The sequence below is a fragment of the Ascaphus truei genome, chromosome 2, assembly GCF_040206685.1.
Source record: "Ascaphus truei isolate aAscTru1 chromosome 2, aAscTru1.hap1, whole genome shotgun sequence".
In the NCBI taxonomy this organism is placed as follows: Eukaryota; Metazoa; Chordata; class Amphibia; order Anura; family Ascaphidae; genus Ascaphus; species Ascaphus truei.
This window is the reverse complement of record NC_134484.1, coordinates 331,636,457-331,649,070: the sequence shown is the minus strand read 5'-3', so window position 1 is coordinate 331,649,070 and position 12,614 is coordinate 331,636,457. Positions and strand designations below refer to the sequence as shown.

Sequence of the window (12,614 nt, the reverse complement as noted above, 5' to 3'; positions counted from 1 at the left end):
GTGGACAGGAGGGGGGGGGCAGTGGACAGGAGGGGGGGGCAGTGGACAGGAGGGGGGGGGCAGTGGACAGGAGGGGGGGGGCAGTGGACAGGAGGGGGGGGGCAGTGGACAGGAGGGGGGACAGGAGGGGGGACGCAGTGGACAGGAGGGGGGACGCAGTGGACAGGAGGGGGGGGCAGTGGACAGGAGGGGGGGGCAGTGGACAGGAGGGGGGGGCAGTGGATAGGAGGGGGGGGCAGTGGACAGTGACACACACACACACACACACACACACACACACACACACACACACACACACACACACACACCTCAGTTGATGCGCCCTTTCTCAGTTCCGTTTGGCGCCGGAGGTGGGGAGCGACACCTACCTGTACTTCCGGGCGCCGCCACCGTCTGACTCGGCGCCGCGAGGGAGGAAGGGGGTCCGCCATCTTACGCGCCGCGTGGCAGCTGCGGGAAGCGAGGTGATTTGGAGCGGGGAGGGGGGAGAGGTGATTTGGAGCGGGGAGAGGTGATTTGGAGCGGGGAGAGGTGATTTGGAGCGGTGAGGGGGGAGAGGTGATGCCGCTGGGGAGGGGGAGAGGTGATGCCGCTGGGGAGGGGGAAGAGGTGATGCCGCTGGGGAGGGGGAAGAGGTGATGCCGCTGGGGAGGGGGAAGAGGTGATGCCGCTGGGGAGGGGGAAGAGGTGATGCCGCTGGGGAGGGGGAAGAGGTGATGCCGCTGGGGAGGGGGAAGAGGTGATGCCGCTGGGGAGGGGGAAGAGGTGATGCCGCTGGGGAGGGGGAAGAGGTGATGCCGCTGGGGAGGGGGAAGAGGTGATGCCCCTGGGGAGGGGGAAGAGGTGATGCCGCTGGGGAGGGGGAAGAGGTGATGCCGCTGGGGAGGGGGAAGAGGTGATGCCGCTGGGGAGGGGGAAGAGGTGATGCCGCTGGGGAGGGGGAAGAGGTGATGCCGCTGGGGAGGGGGAAGAGGTGATGCCGCTGGGGAGGGGGAAGAGGTGATGCCGCTGGGGAGGGGGAAGAGGTGATGCCGCTGGGGAGGGGGAAGAGGTGATGCCGCTGGGGAGGGGGAAAAGGTGATTTGGAGAGGGGAGAGAGGTGGGTGTGTGTGTGTGTGTGTGTGTGTGTGTGTTTTATTTATTTTTTTGGACCTTTGGCCCGTCACTCCGCCTCAGGCCAATGAGAGGTGTGGGGGGCGGGCCAAGGGGGTGGTGTGAGTGTGTGAGGCCAATGAGAGGTGTGCGGGGGCGGGCGGGCCAAGGGACCAATGAGATTGCCGCTAGGGACACCGGACATCCAGCAGGCAGGCATGCATGCAGGCAGGCAGGCAAACATACAGTGCTTTCACTAATATAGTATAAGATATATATATATATATATATATATATATATATATATATATATGCACCCCCCCTGATAAAGATCTCTCTCCGGGATCGAAACGTTGGACTTTTTGTGCAAGTATTTGTGTACTTTAATACATTTTTTCATTACTGAACTGCTGAGTGCCTTTGTCTCTTTACCTTTCAGGTATTATATGCTGTGTATTTTTATGACCTTAGCACCAGCTATTACTACTCCACCACTGCAGGATATCCATCCACCCAGTGCAGGATATCCATCTATCTATATATATATATATATATCTATATATCTATATATAGATATATATATATATATATATATTTGCAAGGGGAGGTACCCCCGGAGAGGGTAGTGAAAACCCTGCTCTACCTCTGAGAGTACATAAATGTATGTAATGTTAGAACCCAAAATTCAAACATGGTGGTGCTAGCAGGGAATATGAGTAATACTGTATGTTTGACTGTGAAGAAAATAAAACCCTTTAGGCTGCACTGGATAACACCCTTATGTAGTAAAAAAAACTATATTTTAATTGATTGTTTAAAAAAGAACAATTGGGTCCTTGAATAATGACGAGAAGCCCCCGATGAAGCTGATTAGGTGAAACGTACGTCAGGTATGTCTGATGTCACTTCCGTGTGACGTAGGCTCATCTGAGAGGCGTGTGTGGTGGTAAGTCAGAGCGCTTAGGGAGACTGCGTCCGTGGGCCGCACAGTGCTCTGACACAGATATATGTGATTCAGTTTGCTATTAGCAGCTTGTTCTAGGCAGAGTGTTAGTATATATAATATTATACACAAGAGATGGTAGATAGAATACTGGTAACTACACGTGGGTGCAACTGGCCCAACAAGTGCTACTAAACAGAATATGCAAGTAGGACTCCACTGAGAGCCTAGGGAGGAAGTGTTTCGCCTCAATTAACTGTTTTGATGCTAAGAATAAGCACTATCTGCTGTAGGGCACATATACTAAGAACCACACTCATCTCCTAGTGGCAAAATCTATCTAAATACAAAGTATGGGCCAATTTACTATCCTGCCTACTTTTTCTCGTTGCTAAGTATACTAGTAGCCAACGCGGCACTCCTGTTATTTAATAAGGCAGGAATTAAACAAAACTGCTATAGCAACACGTACATTCTCCATCATGAGACGCCTTCTCCTGCTTGAGTCAATTCCACTTGTAAATCATACTGTTATCGAATACAAGTATAGAATAATCGTGGTGCACAAAATATATTTTACGGCGTTCTATTCGTTAACATGCCTACTATCATTTTTAATTGTTTTTATTTTTTTTTAATTCTCGTCATTATTCAAGGACCCAATAGTTATTTTTTTTAATTGCTTTTGGAAATGCAGAAAGATGATAAAAACATTTCGATATGAGTATTGCTCAACTTATCCTGAAGCAAAACATTTCTTGATTAGCTGACAAAAAGTGACACAAAAATAATGTTCTTTGAGTCAATCTTGCATCACAAAAACATTATACAGTAGTATGAAACACCTAAATATGGTGTCAACAACAACAATTACGTCTATATACTGCGGAACTACGGCCATATGTACTGTATGTTGATGCTAATGATAAAAAAAGGTCTATCATACAGTACATCTATGTACAATAATTATCGGAAAAAAACTCTCGTGTAGTCCTTAAAATTGCAGCTTGAATTACACTTGATTTAAGCCTCAAAGTTATCAGCAGCAAGAAGTTTGCAAACAATATTATTAAACAAAATCTAAAAAAAATACATGACTATAAAATGTAAAAGAAATTAAAAAATATATCAAGTGAACAACGCAGAGCATTCTTACCCAAACCCTAATGGTAAAGGCAAGTGGTTGTCCATCATTAGAACATTTTGAGTCCAACACATGACTCTTCCTCAGCAATTACAGCATTAGGTGGCCGCACCCCTTCAGTGCACATGGTGATATATTCCCTCTGCATCGTACATGGACAATAATAACATCGAGAGGCTTATTTAGTATCCAAATACAGGGTCAATTCTTGTTTCATAAGTAGTAAACAAGCTTGTAAAACACAGAACAAATTGTCCGGAACAGCCTATAATGCTGCTGCAACTTCACACACTTTGACATTATAATTATATCCTGTGGAATTTCTGTCAGTTACACACACACACTAGAGAATGTCCCACTCCCTTACCAAATATCTCTGTAAACGTTCAATAAAAGCAGTATAGATTTTAGTATGAATGATGTAGATGTACAACAATAACAATCACTTATTGGCTGTGTCCAATCAAAACTACAGGGTGGACATAGATGCAACTGGATCCAATTTGCACACATTTGAATCATGTCTAGTTAAGGTGTCCCTGTTTAGTATGGATTTAGAAACGTCATGCAATTAAGTAAAAAAAAAAAGTAGCAAGTTAGATAAATAACCAACAAATAACTCTAAACAAGCACACGTTTTTATTTATTTAGTGCTGCGTACCTACGGGAACCTATCGCTTAAGTGGGCAGAAGCAGCAAAGCAGCAAACTGGCACAGGCCTCCCGGATCACAACCATATGGTCACTTATGCAACGATTACATGGTCGCAACCCTGATCCTAGGTGACATGAACAGAAGAGGAGCGTCTTCCTCCATTCAGATTGCTTTCACCGCTCTTTAAATCTCCCACAGAAAACGCGCAAACAAAATAATAATATGGAAATCTCGTAACGTCATGCGGGCAACTATCATACTAGCCCTAACAATGATGGACACTAAAGGAACATAATGGGGCATTTTGACTAAAAACTGCCCTTATCGGCCAATTCGGCACCTATAGAATCAGCCCATAAAGGGGCTAATCGTTTAATTGCAACAACAAAAAATCTTCTTTGTTCGTTTCACTAGCTTCTATGTCTGACTCGGTCAACTTTTTGCTTCAATCATGCTAGCAGATTGGGCAAGGATTGCACATTGCAAAAGCAAACAAACATTAAATTATTTAACACAGTCTGAGTACTTTAAATAATGAAGATTTTGTTTGTGCATCAAGCCTTAGTCCTTTTCATCTAAAGAAAACCCCCCATCCTTTTTCAGTCTCTTCGCCACTATCTGTAAGGATTCCAGTCCAGGGTCTTGCTGGACCTTGCCCTTACATGGCTGTTGTGGCCATCTTGGATCCTGGCAAGTCTCTTCCTGAATTGGCTGCACCTGTTTCAGGGCTTAAATAGCCGTCCGTGACTCCCAGCCCTGGCCTGAGCATTGTATGCATTTCCTGTGTGCCTGGCCCCCTTGTGTTCTGATTCCTGAGCCTGCCCTGTTCTGAGCCCTCCCTGTTCTTTTGGATTCCCTGTTGCCGACCTCAGCCTGTTACCCCGACCACTGCTCCTGTGCCGCCTGCCTTGACCCCAACCTGTACCCGGACTTGCACCTTTGCCGCCTGCCTTGACCTCTGCCTGGATCACGACTACTCTAACAGGACTCTGTCCCCTGGCTCTGGTCGGTGATCTTATACCCCTACCTCAGCCCTGCGCGTCCGCTTCCTATTCAGAGACGAGCATCAGTACACTATCCTAGGCTTGTTGCTTTGATGTCCTGAAACAGTAGAGTTCCTGTAACTTCACATGACCAACCCCCGAGGTCACTAGGCCTCTTCCTGGTCGCAGGACCAACTCACTTTCTTGGCTGTGTCCCCATTTATTTAGAGACAATATTATTCATAACATGTGGTAACTTAGAGCAGCAATCGTATCTTTTTTACTCTGTTTTGTTGTCACGGGATGGAAACCAGGAGGTTCCTGAACAGCGCCATATTCAGCTCCGGGGACCCGGCATTACTAGTGCTTGTATCACTTCCTAATTTTTTTCTCAGATTTTATGGCTGTCCAATAGGAAGCCTCAAAGGATGATATTACGGTAACTATTGGCCTGCGGCCATTTATTTTCCCCCTTTCAGCGGGAAGAATCTCAGGAACCAGGAAATAGCACGGTTCAGCTCCTGGGTCCACCGATTCCCATCCTGTAACCGCAGCCAGGATTGCTGCTTTAAATTTAGTATTACTAAGCTGTGGGAGTTTCCAAATATACTTCAACCCACGCACCCTCTTCTCTATTTGAAGTGAACATAAAACCACCAGTTGGAAGGAGGCAATGAAACACAATATGTCGAGGCCAGAGGCTCCTGCAAGAATTGCTACAGAAACTTTTAAACCCTGATATATTACACTACATGAGCCCAAAGATGACATTTTGAAATAACATGTAAAACCTTAAAGTAGTTCATATTTAGAGGAAATATAGTTCAAACCACCCCAAGTTCGGAACCTCATCAGGCTTTTTATACGTACCTATCCACTTCCAGACATCCAAAGCTTCTCACCTGATACAAAACATGCATTCACTGTACATGTAGCATAACATATTGACACATGTGAGATCTTCCATGTAGACATGGAGGTTCTAGCGTGTGCAGTAAGATCATAAGAGGGGCATAGCAGAAAGTAGATATATAATTTATCAATTTGCAAACATACTTTAATTGATAGTTGAAGTGAGAGTATTATATTTTATATGCTTTAAAGTCAAGTTTACATCTAGGACAAACAAACATGATTCCTAAAACACTGTGCTCACCTCAGGCACTTCTATTGAAAGGTCTTAAGGAGTATGGCCACCTTGGTATTACCTGCAGGAGCTCCACAATTTCTGAGTGATTTCAATTCTTAGTTGCAAGTATTCTCAGTTATTTCAAAATGTCTATAAGCAAACTTTCCTTTATAGCCGATTAATACTTCCTGCATTTTGGTGAGGTGCAAGGAGAAAGCATGGACAATCTAAAATCTAGGCCATGACATCCTCAGTACATGGCACCTGTGCTCTAAGATCGAAAAGATTACTGCTTCACACCGCAGTGTGTAACTATTAAGAATGAAAGACACTGATTCTTCAAAGAATATTAACTTACGGTTTTCTTCTTCTGCTTCTTGCGGCAACACTTTGAAATCAAGGAACCAAGCTTCTATCCAGGCCAGGATGAACGACATAATAGGAAGTACATAGCCAAAAGCACCTTGAGAGAACAGCTACAGCAGGAGACAAACGGGTATTTTTGGGTTACTTATACTGTAAGGGAACCTGAATGAAATGTAATATAAGTAATCAGAGTCGCATACCTTGGATAGAAAAACTTTTACTAACAAGAAGGCACAAGTGGATGCTGTTGTAACCTACAAAAACAGGAAAAAAAATCAGAAATACGTCTGACCTTGCCATTTCGGACTAATGGGCTAATTCAATAAAGATCAAAGTGGTCGGACACTTTGGCCAAAAATTCCCATTGATGTAAATGGATGCTTCAGTCTAAAGCCCTGTAACACTTTAAATTCAGATTACATCAAATGAATGAACTAATTCCGACAAAGTTAACACACAAAGAGTTTCATTTAAAAAAAAAAAATCAACGTAGGTATGTAATTAAATTAGAACATAGAGTAACGTGGTTAAAATAAATGCTCCAAATGGTTACATTAAAGCAACTAAAAACTTTCCTGTAAAACACAGGAAACAAGAGCACTCTTAAAATATTGGGCAAGATTTGCACCAATGACTCAAAAAGCTAAATAACAAATATCCTTGTATGATTTATTATTCATGTACAATATCAGTTCTATTTGAAAGCCCTGTGACAATATTCAAAAAGTAGATGGCTACTGAATAATAGAAATAAAGGGTAATTTGTTATTAATAGACTATTGAATTCTGACCTTATTCTACATGTGGTGCAACAGTTGTTTGTGTCGTTTCTGGCCGAAACGCCCCATTAAAATCTGTATTGCAATCTCTATTACTACTATCTAGTACTTCAATGAGGGATTCCGGCTACAGTATTTCAATTATTTTATACCTTATTGTGCACAGGAATAGGGTACTCTCATTTCTGTTCTTAAAAGCTGACATAGGCACATTGAACAATAATTAGTGTGAACTCACCGCTACTGCCCACCAATGGCGCAGTTTGCAAATTGCATAAACAGCAATTAACACGCTAAACCGGAAGACTGAGAGCAACTGTGAAAAGAGAAATATTATGTTAAGATCACAGGGCACAAATGTAAGTCTAAGACAGGTGAGTATAAACTTTTAATGCTGCACCCCCCTGCCTGGCCTCCCCTGGTCCTCCCGCGCCCCCTCTCCTGCCTGGCAGCAACGTCAAATTAAGTTCCGGGATCATGTGATGTCATGTCACGTGACCCGCATCGTCATTAGACGCCGGTGACGTCACATAACCATGCGGCGTCAAATGAAGATGCCACGGAGATGCGTCTGAATCCCGGGAAGTTTTAGTATTACAGAGGCCTCTTGCGACCCCCCGGCATTAATTTAAATGTCTTGGTGAGGAGCACGGACCGCTGCAACCGCCTGCGCCCCCCCCCCCCAGACAAATCTCCCGCCCCCCAGTTAGCGCTCCGCTGGTCTAAGACATACATTTGTTTTCTATGGTGTAATATGCAATGTAACCGAACACATCCTCTGCAAAACTGCCCAGTTTAATCAAGATAAAAAAACTATTTTCTTGATTTATTAAGACATTGAAAAAACAGTTACAACACTACTTTGAAAATGTCTATTGAACTAACACTAAGACCTAGATACATCAAACCGTTAAAATCGCACCCGGTAAAAAAAAAATGGGTCTTATTATGTCAATTTTATGACTAAGTCATCAAGATTGCAGTAATAATTCAGAACCTAAGTCTAATAACAATGGAGTCATTTAGTTGCATCTTTTGATCAAAACATGATTCAAGGCTGCTAACCCCTATCAAGGTAAACTCCAAATATAGCAGGTACCTACACTGAATTAATACAATTTCTTACTGTAAGCCAATTTGGGAGGAGTGCTGGAATCGTATTTTTGTTTTCAACAAACGTAAGGCCAATCCTGTTACCAGCTGCATACTTCATAAAAGGGAGGAGCGCAAGGTCCATGTATTTCTTTTCCATAAATGTTAGGTCAATTCTATTCCTAGCTGCAGACTCCACAAAGGTATTGGAATTATAGTGTTATACATTCCGTTATACGGGAAGGTTTTCGCTCACTTGGTTCTGTTCTACTAACAAGTTCTTTGGAGTTGTGATGCGGAAAATTAACACGAGCGTTAATAGTGCATTTGTTCCCGCATTGCGATCGCGTTACTAATATTTCTACCATATGCTTCTGTAATATCTATTATTACAGAACCCTATGATAGAAACAACATTAACCCCTTTGATGCCTGTGGCTAACAAGGTATACCACATGCGTGAAAGGGGTTAATACACACTAACCTACCCATCTTGGCTACCTTAGTGGCGATGCTTTACTAGCTATTGAGGTGGCAAAGGGGGGTAGGTAGTGTAGTTTAATGCTCATATTAACCCCTCTGTAACCCTTCGTTGTCAGTCAGTCATGGAAATCCATGACTAGCTGACCACTTGGACAACAAAGGGGTAATATGTACTGTAATGTGTGTGTGTCGAGCGGTGGGGGGAGGGGAGAGATTATCACCATGCTGGTTTAGGATATCTTGCACATGTATATGATAGCAAATATAGGGCTAATACTAGCATGGAGTATGTGATAAAAAATGCGGTATTTATTGGCATCAATGTTGGCACTTGATGTATGGCATCAACATGACTAAAACGGCGTTATATAGTTATTTTGATGCCAGTTCCAATATTTTTATCAGTCGTGGTAAAAAATGCGTTATTTCAAGCCGTGCAATGTTGATGTATTGTACCATAAAAATAAAGCATTGTGGGCTTACAGCCGGTTGATGTATCTAGGCCGAAGGGCCTTATTCAGTATAGTCCGAAGCGGCCTTTCAGTTAATTTTTGGTCAAAATGTTTGTCTGACAATGGTTGATCGGCCGATGTAGAATAAGCCCCTTAGGATTGAACTTTATGACTCATAAATTGCATAGCTATCCCCACAAAAAAGCACTTACAAATATGTCAAAAAATGAATTGTGGAAGTCATATTGTAATACTTCCTTCTCCAAAGTGTCCAGGATGGTTCCATCTACCTAAACAAAACATAAGACAATTCATGTTACAGTACATCTCTTCAGATTGCATGGTTATTAGACTATGTCCAATGTAATATCATTCGTTCAAATTAATGTATAGGAGGAAACAGTGGTACATATTTTACATATGATATATTTTGTAGCTGCCTGATTTTATATTTTACATATGGATTCAGACATAAAGGTGCAATCTCTGGTAGCCAAACAAAAAAACTTGATAAATTATGAAAATATTTAATGAACGGACATTATCTTTTTATATTTTTGATATAGCCAAACAAACAATATTTTGTAAAGCGTTTAACTAATTATTTTCTTTTAAACAAATGTAACTATTTGTAAAGCAAAGATTTGTCTATATTGCTTATTTGGAAACGAAACACAAAACCTTTTCTTTGAGGCGTCTGAATGGGGGAGTGTTCGTAATGTTTTTCCTCTACCCATATCTCACCCTGTTGTTTAGGAGCTAACAAAGTAAAGGCAGGAGAAGAAAGGGAGTTTCTGCTTGTGGAACAGTTGCTTAAACACACAGAGTGTGGTAATAAAACAGGAAATCAAATCCCTTAGAAGTCTTAGCTCACAACCTAACTTTACAAAAAAAAAAATATATATATATACAGTGTTCGACAAACCTATTCCCCCACACGCCCCGGGTGAGTGGATTTGACCTTGTGGCGACCTCCTCATGGCCGCCCAAGCAGCGCACGCGGTTCTTTGAAAATTTCCCTGCTCGCGCTGAAAATTTATTTTTTAATCCAGCAGCCTGATTGGCTGACAGGATTTGGCGGGCTGCCAAAATCTTTTTTTTCATCCACACTCAGGCCACGCAGGCGCATCCTCTTCATTTCTGCTGCTTGAAGAGGTTAGTACTCCATTGTGGGGCGGGAGATGATAGCGGGGGTGTTCCCCGCTTCCCCCCGGTCCTCGTGTCTGCTCGCGGGTGGGAGAAGGTAGCAGGGGAGTTACCCCCTTCACCCCCGGGCCCCGCTTTCCCACCATTCCCGTGTCTGCCCGCGGGGTGGGAGATGGTAGCGGGGTGTTCCCCCCTTCCCCCCCTGGTCCCCGCTTCCCCCCGGTCCCCTTGGCTGTCCGCGCGGGGCGGGAGATGGTAGCGGGGGTGTTCCCCCCCCCTGGTCCCCGCTTCCCCCCAGGTTCCCGTGGCTGCCTGCGCAGGGTGGGAGATGGGCGCGGGGGTCTTCCCACCTTCCCCTCCGCTTCTCCCCAGGTCCCCGTGTCTACGCACAGGTCAGGAGATGGTAGCGGGGGTGTTCCCCCCCATATCCCCGCTTCCCCGCACGGGGTGGGAGATGGGTGCGGGGGGAGCATGGTGGTGGTGCTGGTCGCGGCCTTTCCTCTCTTCCTCCCCCCCCCGTGTGTGTGTATGGGAGAGTGTGTGTGTGTGTATGGGAGAGTGTGTGTGTGTATGTGAGTGTGTGTGTAGGACACCAGAGGTACCCCCCCCAATCAGTCACCCCCTCCCCACCCAGTAACCCAGTCAGTCACCTCCTCCCCACCCAGTCACCCCCCCAGTCAGTCAGTCACCCCCCAGTCAGTCAATCACCCCCCCAGTCAGTCAGTCACCCCCCCCAGTCTCTCTCTGTCTCCCAGCCTCCATCTGTCTCTCTGTCTCCCTTTGTCTTCTAGTCTCCCTCTGTCTCCCAGTCTCCCTCTGTCTCCCAGTCTCCCTCTGTCTCCCAGTCCCCCTCTGTCTCCCTGTCTCTCTCCCCTCTCTGTCTCCCTGTGTCTCTCCCCTCTCTGTCTCCCTGTCTCTCTCCCCTCTCTGTATCTGGATATCTTATTTACCCTGTATATCTTAACTGCCCTATACCTACACCGAAATAACCTACACTGCTTTCTTCCAGATCTGACCCTCGAGCTTCACACGGAAGACATCAGAATCCCCCCTAACCCAGAACACAGATAGGGAACACATCCCCTCCAATGTATAACATTGCGGGAATAAGGGTACATGGACATTGAGGGACTGCGGATCAGGAAAGATCCCAGGCGGGATTGCTGCTTTAGATATTGTGAAGTGGGGGCGTCCAGGCACTAGTTATGGGGTTCAGGAAACTAGTCATTCACCACACACACACACACACACACACACACACACACACACACACACACACACACACACACACACACACACACACACACACACACACACACACACACACACACACACGTAACAAGGACTAATTGTAGTATAATTGGTAAAAAGGACTAATTGTAGTATAATGTAATACAATAAATAAACTTATGTAAAAAACGAATGTTGTTCTTACTAGAAATGTATTAATTTTTTTTAAGTGGGCCTCGGGGTGGGGCGGGGCTAGGTGGCGAGTAGATTTTTTTGTTCGGCGAGTAGATTTTTGGGTGATTTGTCGACTACTGTATATATATATCACATTGCAACTACTACTGTATATGCATCTTAGCTCACAAACTAACTTTGCAATTTTATATATATATATATATATATATATATATATATATATATATATATATATATATATATATATCAATCACATTACAACTACTATATGCACTTGGTGAGTTTACCGTAGAACTTAACTGGATTTGTATTTTTGGTAGGATGGTGAACACTTTCTACCCCCCTACTCCCAGCTGATCCGCTAATGACAAGGTATAAAAGATATGTAAGTTTACAAGTCGGATGGTCTTCGTCAATGAAAATGAAATAAAGAAGCAGGAGAAACTTAGCTCAGAGGACATGGTAAGTATAATTAAATGAAAGTTAGGACTTTTAAACATGTATATGTTGGTCCCAAGAAGCACTGCACCTTTAAATTATTTATACATTAATAGACCAAATCTGAGGGACCATTTAGTTGGTAGTCCTTTTCTATCTCTGCATCAAAACACAGAAGGTTTGACAATTACAGAATGTATTAGATATGGAAGCTGTAACTATTTTAATTGTTCGGTTCTTTGAATACAAGTTACTGATTCAAATCATTATAGAAAACGTTCCATATCAATAGACGCTCAACCTGGGCGATTTGTTTTAAGAATAAAAAAAAATCAGAGGTTCTCAAACTTTTCTATATCGTAAACCAGTTCAGTTTTAATGATTAGAAGTACCATCATTCTTTTTCGTAGCTGCTTTTATGTTTGCGGGTCTCGTCATTACATCATTTCAATTCATCTTGGTACAGCCCTGTTCTTGAGACAGTACAA

The 12,614-nt window shown here is 43.8% G+C and overlaps 1 protein-coding gene across 1 annotated transcript in view; it reads right to left on the bottom strand.

Annotated features, from left to right (window-relative positions):
• Positions 1 to 12,539, bottom strand: part of STARD3NL (STARD3 N-terminal like) — a 34,660-nt gene extending 22,121 nt beyond the window's left edge. The window contains exons 1-5 of the mRNA XM_075586645.1: positions 12,519 to 12,539; positions 9,330 to 9,407; positions 7,329 to 7,406; positions 6,512 to 6,565; positions 6,304 to 6,421 (exon numbers count right to left, since the gene is read on the bottom strand). Coding sequence (XP_075442760.1) covers positions 6,304 to 6,421; positions 6,512 to 6,565; positions 7,329 to 7,406; positions 9,330 to 9,407; positions 12,519 to 12,524 — 334 coding nt within the window. The 5' untranslated portion in view covers positions 12,525 to 12,539. The remainder of the gene's footprint in view (positions 1 to 6,303; positions 6,422 to 6,511; positions 6,566 to 7,328; positions 7,407 to 9,329; positions 9,408 to 12,518) is intronic.
• Positions 12,540 to 12,614: the final 75 nt, after the last annotated feature.